General features: G+C 28.3%; 1 protein-coding gene across 6 annotated transcripts; it reads right to left on the reverse strand.

The window, feature by feature from the left end:
* Positions 1–1272: 1272 nt before the first annotated feature.
* Positions 1273–4566, reverse strand: LOC140664937 (uncharacterized). 6 transcript variants are annotated; one of them, XM_072890572.1, is made up of 7 exons: positions 4491–4566; positions 3458–3713; positions 3229–3391; positions 2804–3028; positions 2645–2713; positions 1608–1786; positions 1273–1543 (listed from the first exon to the last, which is right to left on the reverse strand). In XM_072890572.1, exons 4-7 carry the CDS (start codon positions 2895–2897, stop codon positions 1385–1387), a joined length of 501 nt encoding a protein of 166 aa, XP_072746673.1. In that variant the 5' UTR covers positions 2898–3028; positions 3229–3391; positions 3458–3713; positions 4491–4566; the 3' UTR covers positions 1273–1384. The 6 variants fall into 6 exon arrangements, with proteins under 6 accessions (XP_072746673.1, XP_072746674.1, XP_072746671.1 ...); XM_072890573.1 differs by having other exon boundaries at positions 3229–3385; positions 4435–4565; XM_072890570.1 differs by having other exon boundaries at positions 4435–4565.
* Positions 4567–13305: the final 8739 nt, after the last annotated feature.

The raw sequence follows: 13305 nt of genomic DNA on the forward strand, positions 1-13305 counted from the left end.
GTCAAATTTTGAAAGTTTGTAGAAAAATTATATTAAAAAAAGTTAAAAAAAAGGTTAAAGAAACCAAAAAAGAGAAAAAGAGAGACAAAAGAAAGGTACATATATTATATATGCATGTATTGTATATTGTGTGTAATTATGTGTAATTAATAGAAAAAAGAAGAGATGGAAGAAAGAAGGAGAAGGGATATAATATTAAATAAAGAGAAAGAGAGAGAAGAAAAGAAAAAGAAAGAAGGATGCTTTCTTAAAGCCAACTGTAAATATTAAAATTAAATATTTAACAATCAATTAGCATCGCGGAAAAAAACTTTAACGCTTAACTTTTAACATACACAATATAATCATACAACATAATATTAGCATAAACAAAATAAATGCCGCGCGCTTAAACTGTTTTAGTAAATATAAAAAAGTTGTTCTTAATAATCGCAAATCAATATTATTGTATGAGATTGAAATAAAGTTCGAAATCAAGATCTTTTTTCAGAAATATATTACGAATATTTATACGTTATGATCTTAATGTAGCAGAAAAATTTTTTAAATTTATCGATTATAACTAAATAAATTATAAATAAAATTACTTTAACTTTATTATAATTGTTATAAATAAACTTTGAGCTATATTTTACACGTAAGATGTCCACTCAAAACAAATTATATGTTAATTAATTTTATTAAAATCTCTGTAAAACATTATAACAATGATATAATATTATCAAGTACACTCACATTTCATCAATCAGACATTTTTTCTGTAATAACACTCTTTAACGCAAGATGAACTAAAAATATTTTCAGTTCTATTTATACAAGAGATGATTATTTTTTTATTTTTTAAACTTAACATCTATTGCAAAATAAATTTCAGTTAAAGTAAGTTACAAATTAATTTTAATTAAATTAATTTAAACACAGTGTCTTTAATATTTTCTAAATCAAAAATGACAAATTAAAATGATTATAACAATATCATTAATAGTTTTACAATAAAATGGAAGCAACAAGAAATATTTATATTCTATAATAATTACAAGGTACTAAATAATAAGTACATATTTTTTAAAATACTGTATTATTATCATAAGGTAATTATTTGTCATTTACATGTCAATTAATGGCAAAATGTTCATAATAAATAAAAAGCAAAGACCTAACAGAGATTATAGAAAAAAAATTATATTAGCTAAAATAAAAATCTCAAAAATTCAAACATAGAAGAAAAATACACATAATATATTAAAACTAAATAAAGGTATAGATATAGAAAAGCAATAGAAATGCGACCAGGAAAAGTAACAGTCCCACACGCACAATATACATATACGCTATAGCAATATTTCGTAATTAAAATTAAGCCAGAAGCGACCCAATGAATTTCTTAACTTTTCGGATTAATATAAAAATGACTCGGATCAGCAAAATAATATAATGTTTTTGCCGGACTAAAGTATCCTAAGATTTCTATGGCATCTTTTTCAGTTTTATGAAAAGAATACATTCCATTTGCATTGTGATGAGTTAAAAAGTGACTAGTAAACTAAAATATGTAAAGCTCATATAAAAAAGTCATATCAATTTTAAAGCTTAAATATTCATGTTACCATTGAATGTCCTCCTGGCATCTGGAGATCTTCTGTGATGGTGTTGTTAAATGTACTAATCACTGGGTCAGGAACATTTACCATACAATAATCATTTAGTGCATTAGACTCATTCTCGAATGAATTATGGCTGATTCTATATTTCAACACTGCATTGCGTGTTATGTGCACACCCAAAGCTATGAAAACAAATACTTATATGTAGTTTATTTATTTAAAATGATAAAGTTATGTTTAGTAATATTGTTGAAACTAATATACTTAGTTATCTTATTTACATTTATTTACTTTAATCAGAAAATATACAAAAGTGTTCTTGTGTGTGCATAATTTTAATGAAATTCATAAAAAATTTGTAAATAAGCAAATAATATATTTTTATATTTACTTTTCTACTCATCTAAATAATCTCTGAAAGGTAACTTGATACAGTTTGATGTTACATGATTATTTTTCATATTTATTTGTATGCTAAAAATATTATTGTATTATATTTATTGACTCTATGCATTACGATTTCTATTTCAGTTCTCTGCGTTTGTACCGAATTATGTTTCCTGTCAAAAAGATTTAGGATATTTGAAAATTGTAATATTGTCAATTAAAAGTAAACTTGTTAAAAGAACTATATTATCTGTACCTTGTCAAAGTTTTAAAGTTTTAATAAAAGTAATAATTAGCATTAATGTGCATATAAAAGAAATACATTTTTGAAAAATCTACGTATAACGCAATAAAGTGTACTAAATACGTACAATACTAATACGTAATAATACTAATTGTTGCCTAAACATTTTCTTACGGATTATAATTACGTCAAATTTGTTTAAAATTTGTTTGGATTAGAGAAGTATTGTTTTAATCATTAAAAGTGTGGAAAAGAACGAGATATTTTTAAAGCAACGCATATTTGCATTTTTTACTGTTTTACAGCAAGTATACCCAAGTATTATAAAATAATTAAAGAAAAGAAGAACATTCCTGTATTTTTCTTTTCTAATAAATATACAATAATTGCACTGTATATTATTTTTTACCGACAAGATTTGCAGACCCAAATGCTCGTAGAAGGGCTTGACGCATTGAAATTATGAATGAAATATTTTCTGTCAATAAATAATAAACAATAAGTAATAAATGTATGTCATTTGAGGTTAAAAGAAAGTCCTTAGACATTAATGACGTGCGTTTAGTACCTGGCTTAGCTCCATCGGGACATATTCCCTTAGCATACACTTCTAAACAGGCGTAGTTGAACCTTCGCAAACAAAGAAAGTTCCCACATTGCATCTAACTTCGCCAGTAACCTTTTCCACATTACATTTGTGTTCTGTTAAGTCCATAGATAAAATGTGATTTTGATCTAGGACCTTTTTGACTTGTACACTGCCGATTGATAAAGATGACTCGTTCATAACAAACTGTTCATCAATAGAAAGTAAAATAAAATAATAAATATTAATAATAAATAATTTTCAAAAAAGCAAAAGTACGATTAATTTATCAATTTAATTTATATTGAAAGAAAATAACAGCAAAATTAAAATAAGATAAATGTTTTAACGACATATTATTATTTTACATCATTATATTTTATTTCATACAAATCAATGATACATACTTCGCCTAATTTCCCATTTGACGTGTAGAAATACCACTGCCGAAAATAAAATAACTACTACGACCGAGGCCATTTAAAATGTTCCTCATGCTATATATTTTGTCTATTCTCGCAACTGGAGACGCACGACCTAGCTCTATTATTCCTGTTTCGCCACCTATTCCTGATAATATTATCGCTTTTTAAGCAAGAAATTAAAAGTGTTAGTAGTAATAAAGAGATCTCTGACCTGGTGCGACAAGATGGAACGGTTCCTTGGACAAATCAGGACAATCGACCAATTTTACTTTAGCATGGTGAAAATTATTTTTCAATCCATTTTCTAAAACTATTTATTACTTATTCGCGTTAAACATATTATGCTTGTTTTTAAAATAAATTTACGAGTATATTTGTTATAGATTTAACAGTAATCAGTGTGTCCGGATTAGGATAATGCAACTTTAGTATTTTAACCTTTGTTATATTGTCTGGAATATTGAAACCTATAAACAGTCGATAGCATAATGCACAACTTGTATTTACAAATCACATGATTATATTACAATATGATATTCTAAACGCACCGCATATATTACAAAGCAGAAGAAATGCAAAATTATTGTAGCGAAACATTCATAATAATAACAATAATAATGTTGTAACATAATGATATTTTAAATTTTCATGAGCCATAACAAATGGATGTACACTTGTTTAATATTAAGTAATAATTTCAAATTAATTTAAAAATTATTAATTTATATTTGTTATGTTATAAAATAAATCGTCATTGTTGATGATATTATTATGTATTTTTTTTTCTTTTAACTATTTGATTGTTTTATTTCATTTAAATAACGATAGAAAAGGTTACACGTGTTTAACAATAATAATAAATGTATAAATTGTAATTTGAAAAGCTGGCAGGACTTTGCCAAAAATTTGTGTTTAAAAAATGTTGATGTTTCATAAAAAACAAGCCTCTTTCTTTTTGCATATTTATTTTTCTGTAACTATAGTCATCTATTTTTTAAAGAGCTTTTACTTATTTATAGTTTAAGATATTATATACATATTAAACATTAATAATATGTGTTTTATCTTATAATGAAAGGTATTAATTTTGTTTATCTATTGAAGAAGATAGGAATTATTTGATATTTACTTTTAGCTTATAAAAGTATATCGCCGTATTAATGCGGAAGGAAAAAGTATATAACATACCTAAACAGATAAAATGCTACACATCGATGTGTATAATGCAAATTACACTTACTTACTGCAGAAATACGTTACAAAGTAAATGGTAATAAACACAACTGGAAATGTAGTCCTTGTTTGTTTGACTGTACGAATGTCAATAACGAAATATACTGTTAAGGACGTTCTTTATATAGCGGCAAGAACAATAAATATAAAAAAGGTTGTTGTTTTTAATCGCAAATCAATATTATTGTGTGAAATTGAAATAAAGTTTGAAATCAAGATCCTTTCTCAGAAATATATTACGAATATTCGTACGTTATGATCTTAATGTAAGTGAAAAATTTTCAAAATTTATGAATTTTAATTAATATAAATAAAATAACTTTAATTTTTTTATAATTGTTATAAATACATTAAGTAATATTTCCACAAGGTACCGACTCAAAACCATTTATATATTAAGTAATTAATTTAATTTTCTTAATTTTTATAAACTCTCCCTAGAATATTACTCGTTGTTAAGTGCATTATTGCGACTTGCTTCGCGCGTGTCGTCTGCAGCTGTCAGATTTTGACAATTTGTGTGAGCATATAAATTAAAGTAAAGTTAAAGAAAACAAAGAAGAGAAAAAGAGAGACGAAAGAAAGGTACATATATATTATATATGCATGTATTGTATATGATAAACCTATGTAAAATTTTCCCATGATATTATATGTATATTAATTATGTAATTTATATTAATTTGTAATTAATAGATTGTAATTAATAGAAAAGAGAAGAGACGGAAGAAAAAAAGGAGAAGGGATATAATATTAAATAAAGAAAAAGAAAGAAGGATGCTTTTTAAAGCCGACCGTAATAATATTAAAATTAAATATTTAACAATCAATTAACATTGCGGGAAAAAAAACTCTTAACGCTTAGCTTTAACATACACAATATAAACATAGACAAAATAAATAGCGCGCGCTTGAACTGTTTTAGTTAGATAAAAAAGCTCTCTAGTGTAAAGCAATAATAAAAAAAATAAAGACCTAAGCATAAAAGTATGTAATTATAATAATTATAGAGAAAACTCTACATCGTCGATTTTAAGATACACATCATGTTGTTATATACAACTAAATTGACATGAATTTGATACTCGTGAAGCAACGGGTTGTGGGTTGAAAATTACAAGGAAGTATCGGCACGACGGACATCAGAATGCTCGCGTTTGCGCTCGTACAGATAATGCCGCTTTTTCGCGCGGCTTTTTGCCAAAAGGATGCCTCGCCCGGTCGGGGATCAATCTTGTCCGCGGCGAGCTCAATAATCCCTTTCGGACGCTGCTACAATGTTAGCGATTTAATGGGGGTTCATTGTACCCGAATACCCGTGCCTCCCATAGTGATCGTTAATCAACAACCGGAGGGGTGAAGAACTGGAGAATTTTGGAGCACAACGTTCAGGTGTTATGGATATTAACCATTATTTAATTTAATAAAGATTATAATAATTTATAAACAAAATAATGTTGAAGGTATGTATTACGTGAAATCTTTAATATTTATCTCTTATTTTTAAATATTTTTATTTATATTATATCTCTCTCTTTAAAAGCTTAATTCAATAAAATTCTCCAATTCTTTTTAAATTACTTAAATAATTTAGAAATTTGTTTTAATGTTTTTTTTAGATTTACTTTTATAAATGTGATTTATGGTTTCTAAAATTTCATTTAAACAAAAATGATGTATAATTACACTAAATATATTTTAAAAATATTGAAATTGTATGTTAAACGCTTATTATCGATAATTAATCATTAATTACTGATAATAATCATTTCGATTCTTTGATACGTCTTTTTAGTGAATTTATTCTGAATCTTCAGTATGATTTCGAAGCAGGCATATCGTGCCCCGGCATATTTGATAATTATTCGATCCTTCGTCGGAGCTTATGAGCGGACCAGAGTGGAAACTGGACCCGTTGCGTTTAAAGAGCACGGGACACCAAAAGGATCAATTTAGAAATCAGTCGCGGCCAGTCTGGTTAAACCGGTCGCTCCTGTCCCGGTCGCAAATCCTGAATCGCTAGAAAAAAATTCGTCGCAAAAGCCACTAAACTAACCGCTTGACGCGCTACTACTAACGATAACATGATTCTCGAGTCATCCGTAATCGCAGAAGAGCGATTAGGACGAACGTGTGTTGATCTCTTCTGCAAGCACATCTTTATCCCACGTGTTTCTCACAAACTTGCTGCCCGTTAATCCTTTTTCGCTGCTTTTTGTCAGATTCTTATCAAGGAATCGAGATGATTATTAAACTTATTATCAGTAATCAGTAATTAATGACATACAATTTCAAATATTTTAAAAATATATTTTGCATAATTATATTATTTTTGTTTAAATAAAATATCAGAAACCTTAAATCATATTTACGAAAGTAAATTTTAAAAAAATAATACTATTATCGTGCATTTTGCGTGCAATCAAATTTCAATGGTCTCTATTAAAAAAGTCATTACAAATTTCACGATATTATAATAGAACATTTGAATCGATAATGCATCGAAATTGTTTTATTTTTAATTTAATTTAATTTATTTAATCTATTTGGCACGAGAAGAAACGCTCTAGTACAGACTCTGTTAATATAAGAATTAACATCGCAATCAATATACAATCAGTCGGAATACAGATAATTAATAGAAAGTAAAATTACAGCTTAAATATTTAATATAAATCATGTATTTTATTATCATATTTGACTTTAATTTCACTTAAGTTGTAATTTTATGTTAATTATCTTATCCGATTGATTTATTTTATTTTGGTATCTATTCTACTAATCAATCTATATCTAGAGGATTCTTTTCTTCTAAATAGATTAAATAAATAAAAAAATATATGATATTTGATGTACTCTAAATGTAATATTCTTTAAACTAAATTTACCATAAATGCGACTTTAAAAAAAAACATGAAAAAATGCTTGCTAAAGAAAAATGAAAAAAAAATTACTTGAAATTTGTTTGAAAACCAATATCAATACCAAAAGAAGAAGGTACCTCGCGTATTTTCGTAAAGGTGATATATTCTCGAAAACTCGATAGCACCGCAATATCGATACTTTGCTTTCGGCATTAAATATATTTTCGAGCGGACGAAGCGCGATATCGGGCATCCGACACCGAGTGAGTAATGGTATCGATAAGTGGCGCGAACGTGGCGAGGGGTTCTCCTGCGGGTTATCGATCGGTACGTCGCAAGGTCGCCGCGTCGACAATTAATTTAATTGCGAAATCGCCCCCCCCCCTCCTTACCTCCCCTCGTCGGGATGTGCCCCGAATCGGCAACGGCCGATTGTTGTTTCGGTGCGGCCGCGATACATCCGACGCATCTGCAGGAATTCAACGACGTGGGGGGGCGCGCGAACGCTTCGGAATCCTGAGCAGTGTGAACGAGCCCGAAGGGCGTCGAAGACCCGCGGATCCCGAGGAAAAAGGGATCGCCATGAAAAATCCCGTCCCATTTTCAGCGCGAGCGGAAAGCGGGTTCGGAGGATTTAAAACTTCGAGAAGAATAACCGGCATCTTTTTTTCTTTTTTTTGCGACGTATAATATAAATATTCTCTCCTAAGAAATATTTTATAAATTCGTAAACATAAATGTGTATAAAGAGATGTATTTATATTTAAAATAAGTATAATAATATATATAATCTAATAACTTTATCATTATATTGTACAATATTGATTATTATTATATTTTAAATTTATCTTTAGATAAATAAAATTTAATAATCTTATTTTTTTTTAGAATAATACTCGAAATATTTTATTTTAGAATAGTTATTTTTTTATTTTTAATGTTTCATTTTGTGAAGTATTTTTAAAATAAATATTCAGTATAAATTGGATTTTTTTATTGCCAAATATTTTCTATTTATTAATTCGATTTAGCAATATAATAAATGATTGGTATAGGAATATATTCAACAATTTTTTATGCATAATTTCTAATACCTCTTTTTTGTAAATTTGAAACTCGTAGAATCATCCGATAAGAGATACCAAATGCGGCCATATTTTTTTCGTTATTTCTCTTTATTCTTTGCTGCGGTATTTCTCGGACTTCTTTCGATCGCATGTCTAACGTCTCGACGAGCCCATTTGTGCCAAGTTCAGTCCGCAGTGGTTCGTATTCATTCATTTTGCCGATATTTTGATGTTTTGGGGTGAAGAACGCGAAGGCGGAGAGCAGAAAATGGAGAGGAATCCGATAATCTCTTTAACAGGGTGTCACGTAGGTTCTGCAGTTACGCGGCAAGTTTTTTCGTTTATCACGTACGAATCGGAGGTTTTCTTCCTTCCAGTCCGACCGTGGGATCAAACAGGATTTCACAGACCAAGTGCGGTAACCGAATACACTTCGTTCCGAAATCTTCAAACGCCTGGAGAGAGTTATTTTTTTTTTTTTTTTCTTTGGACCCGAGAGTGGTATTTTTCCCAATCGATTTGTGAGAATCCATTTTGGCTCGACAGACTAAGCTAAAACTATTGCTAATCGTATATTGTTCAAATATCTGCATTTTCGAATGAGATGTTCGAATTTCTTTTAATTCACTTCATATTGTTTCATAAAATGGATTAGATTTCATTTTTTTTTATTAAAAAAAATTTTTAAGAATTTCTTTTTAATTTGCAATTTTTCTTCCAATTAAGAAATAAAATTCTCAGCACATAATATTTATAAAATATATATGAAATATTTATAATAATTATTTAAACAGTTTATACATTTTTTTGTAATCTTCGTTTGAACAAATTACAAACTATTATAAATATCCTAGCAGATATTTGAGAAATATTTACAAAATATTATTACAAATATATTTATTTTTATATTTTTGCCTTAAATATTATATAAAATATTTAATCTATATTTTAATAATGTCTTGAATACAGTTTTTATAATTTTTTCTTTAATGACCAAAATATTTATATAATATTTTTAAAAAATTAACAAAAAAATTTATAAATATCGTATTCAAAATTATGTACAAAAAGTTGTTGAATATATTTTCTATCAATCATCTATGATATATTGTTGAATCAAAGCTAATAGAAGATAAAATCTTTGCAACAAAGAGATCCAAACGTGCAATTTATACTAAAATTTTAAATAATTCATAAAATAAAATATTCTAAAATAAAATATTTATTCTAAAAAAATAAAAAAAAAATTTTAAATATAATAATGCTGTCTTGCTTATTACATCTTGGACAGCTAAAATAGAGAGCGAGAAAGAGTATTTCTAACTTTTCTCTTAACTTTACCTAGTTGTTAGAATAGAGCCATGCTGTCACGGCATGAATGATTTCTCACGCTCGACGGTGTTTCATAGCGGCCTGTTTCCTCTTCGCTGGTTGCGTATGACAAATAACGCTATCGCTCCTCGTACTCGGGAACGTAAGAACTACATACGGTGTTACTACTACGCAACGGGTGATTGTCACCTGGTCGCTCGAGGCGTCTTATCGCGCGCACGACGCGTTTCCTTTATCGCCCAAGCAGGCAGGTAAGACTGAGTGCGCGTATCTTATATTACGACCGTGCAAACTGATGTTTGTATCATAGCGATGACCAATAATCATAAATCAGCGATAGCGCGTATGCACAACGGAAAGCAGAAGAAAGGGAAATAGGTCGCGTATACAATTACGATCAGATATGTTTAGGCCTTTAAAAACGTGCTGGGTTTTTAAAATGATAGTGACAATTTAATAAGTCAATTGATATTTTTTTTAACGATAAAAAAAGGAGATAAATAGATATATGCATTATTACGTAATTTATGAAATTTTTAAAGATTCCGCAAAAAGAATTTTGAGAAGGATTTCTAATTAATATAAAAATAGTTATTATTATCGTTGCCGCATATTTAAAAGATATAGAACCGGTCTGTAAATTTCTTTTTGATTATGCCACCAAATGCAAATTATTTTTTACACGTGAATAATATTCAAAGGAATAATATCGTTAAATATCAATTTCAAATTTTTTTGAACTTCTTTATGAGAGATTTTTAAAAATTCTATAAATTATTATTATGAAATATTATTAAATTTTGTAGAGCCATAATATTTTCACATAATCTTATTTTATTTTCCTTTTCACATTCATTAAAAGATTCAATACTTTTCATTGATCCCAAATCAATTAATTGAGTTAATAATACGACGTGCTTAATGAAAATGATTAATTATCGCGGTGAATAATGAGAGCCACTTGCTCGAGGAAGAATATTTTTACACGGTGCACGACGCCTTTTAATCCAGACACACCGTGAAGTATGTAAAGACGGCAATACATTCCTTGAAAACCTTGAATATGTTTACTCATGGACCAGGTCACTGTCTCAATACTATGCCCGCCATTCAACTAGAAATTCTCAACCTTCCTGGGAATCTTCAGGTAGATACGAAAGAAACCTGACTGAAGTGCAACGTGTGTGTCTCCATGATTTTCTTTAAGAATATACGGATTTTCGAGCGATACTTGCCGACAATACCCTCAAAGTGCTTAAAAGGCTCGAGAGACGAACAAATGGTTTAACAATAAGCTCTAACGGTTTCTGAGAAATTTGGTGCAACCAAATGCAAAATAAATCTAGTAATAGAAATCGAGTGATTAAATCAATTCTGGGAATTTTTATTAATTTTTTAATAGACTGAAAAATATCTAGCTATTTAAAAAAGAAGATTACATCCAAATATGAAGAAAAGTATGTCATAGATGAACATTGAGTGTTGGATTGTGTTAATAACCACAATCACAGAAACTAATGTTCCACTTATCCCGCATTTATACAAATAAACTTAATTAATGACTTTCTTTCGTAATTATAGTACAAAACCGTTTTCTTTTTTTTTTTTTCAATAATCATTTTGTATCATACTTAATGTACTGCTCACGTAACTTTCTCTCGTACTTGGTGATGTAATCTTATTTTCTATTACACAGCCAGATGTTCTTTTTATATCAATCAGTCTATTAAACAATTAATTAAAAATCTCAGGATTAATATAATCACGTACGTAATATAAAATATTAATATATAATATAAAAATAAAATATAAATATGTAATATAAAAATTCGCACCATGTGTTCACGGATAAGGAATGGCAATAAAAATGGAGGATAGTAAAGAGGAGGGAGAGAGGGCCACCGCGAAATGGCGGCAATCTCCGATGTCACAGAGAGGGTCGCCCTCTTGAAGAAGAAAAGAGCTCTGGCCACAGCTCGTGTTTCAGTTTTCGGTTTTCTGAGAAATATTTTCATGCCTTCTCCTCTCGCACCCGCGGAGGATTTCTTTATTCCTCGCTCGCTTCTTTCATATTTTCATTCTTTCTCTAGTCTTTCCTGCCCTATCGACGTAGATTCGGTCCGCATTTACAGGGGTGAATGCAATGTATACCACCATCGTTTGTGAGACCGGAAAGGAAAGCTATCCAATGACTGAGAATCTTCAATACGATAGGTTTGACTGGAGAAAAATACTTTCATGCTTATCGACTATGAATTACAAGTGTTTTTAAGCCATGTGTGTGTGTGTGTGTGTGTGTATGTACTTTTAAAAGCACACTCTTGGATTTATTGCCGTGAAATCATGTTAGAAGAGGGGATCTAAAAATGAGAAAACGTTCTCATTCGAGGAGACTCGAGAGGAAAATAAAGTTTGTAGCAAAGAAACTCTTGTGCGCTTAGGGAATATATTTTCTTGAGGATTTCTAATAAAAGTGTTATTGTAATAGTCAATCTTAATCCTTGCAGTGTAATATGTAAAACAAACATATGTGGCATTTTTATTCATATAAACATGAGTATGTCTTGTGTGTTCAATCTTAAAGTGGTAAAAATATTTCTAAAAGTTTATGAACATACTTATTTTCCAGTTTCTAGAATAAATATCTGTACTTCATTAAAAAAAATAAATAAGATGTAATAATTTAATTACCGAAGATTAATCAAAAATTGAGTAATTGAGTTTGATTTTAAAAATTGTAACTTTATAATAAATGCATATAAAAAATAATTCTAAGATTTTCTAGTATAAATAATATAATGTAATCTAGTATAAATAATATAAAAAAATGAAGCAACTCCAAAGCTTTAAAAAAGTACAGCAACTCCAAATTCTTCAAAAAATGTAATTATTCGAGCACATAAAAATGAGTGATTTTCAATAAGAAGCAAATATTACAAAATCAACTCAGGTAAAACATAAAATCACGATAATATTAAAATAATATCAAAGTGACAATAATATATGATTATAACTAAAAATTCACTTTTTAATCATTTTCCGGAGAAAATCGCAAAAAATATATATTTTGATTTTGATGCAAAAATAATGTAGTTATGAAAAAGGTCCAATAAAATAATATCGCACACAATGCGAATCGACGCCTGAATTCTGAAGAGAATTACTTATTTTAGAAAAAATTCGAGAGCAAAATGCAAGCATCGAATTACATTATATGTGATATTATTTTATTGAAACTTTTTCACGAATATACATTATTTTTGTACTAACATAAAAATGTATTTTTTTGCGAAAATTGATGTCTGAATGTGTATCTGTTTTTATTTAAAATTATTACAATAAAATATAATATATATTTATAATATATTATAATATACATACATTTAAGTATTAATTTAGAATAAAATAATAATATTCGTATTTACAATGATTTATATGAAAATTTATATTATATTAAAATTTTCACTTTTCATAAAATAAAGGCTATTGATGATATGTCATTATAGCATCACAGAAATGAACTTATTGTTAATGCTGTTCACAAAAAAAAAAAAAAAAAAAAA

Source organism: Anoplolepis gracilipes, chromosome 4, assembly GCF_047496725.1.
Source record: "Anoplolepis gracilipes chromosome 4, ASM4749672v1, whole genome shotgun sequence".
In the NCBI taxonomy this organism is placed as follows: Eukaryota; Metazoa; Arthropoda; class Insecta; order Hymenoptera; family Formicidae; genus Anoplolepis; species Anoplolepis gracilipes.

Excerpts from the sequence above, each read along its gene's own strand:
- LOC140664937 (XM_072890572.1), bottom strand. The coding sequence starts at position 2,897 with ATGCAATGTGGGAACTTTCTTTGTTTGCGAAGGTTCAACTACGCCTGT. Across the intron at positions 2,714-2,803 it reads TCCCGATGGAGCTAAGCCAG|AAAATATTTCATTCATAATT; the intron begins GTACTAAACGCA and ends ATTTATTGACAG. Across the intron at positions 1,544-1,607 it reads TGCCAGGAGGACATTCAATG|TTTACTAGTCACTTTTTAAC; the intron begins GTAACATGAATA and ends TACATATTTTAG.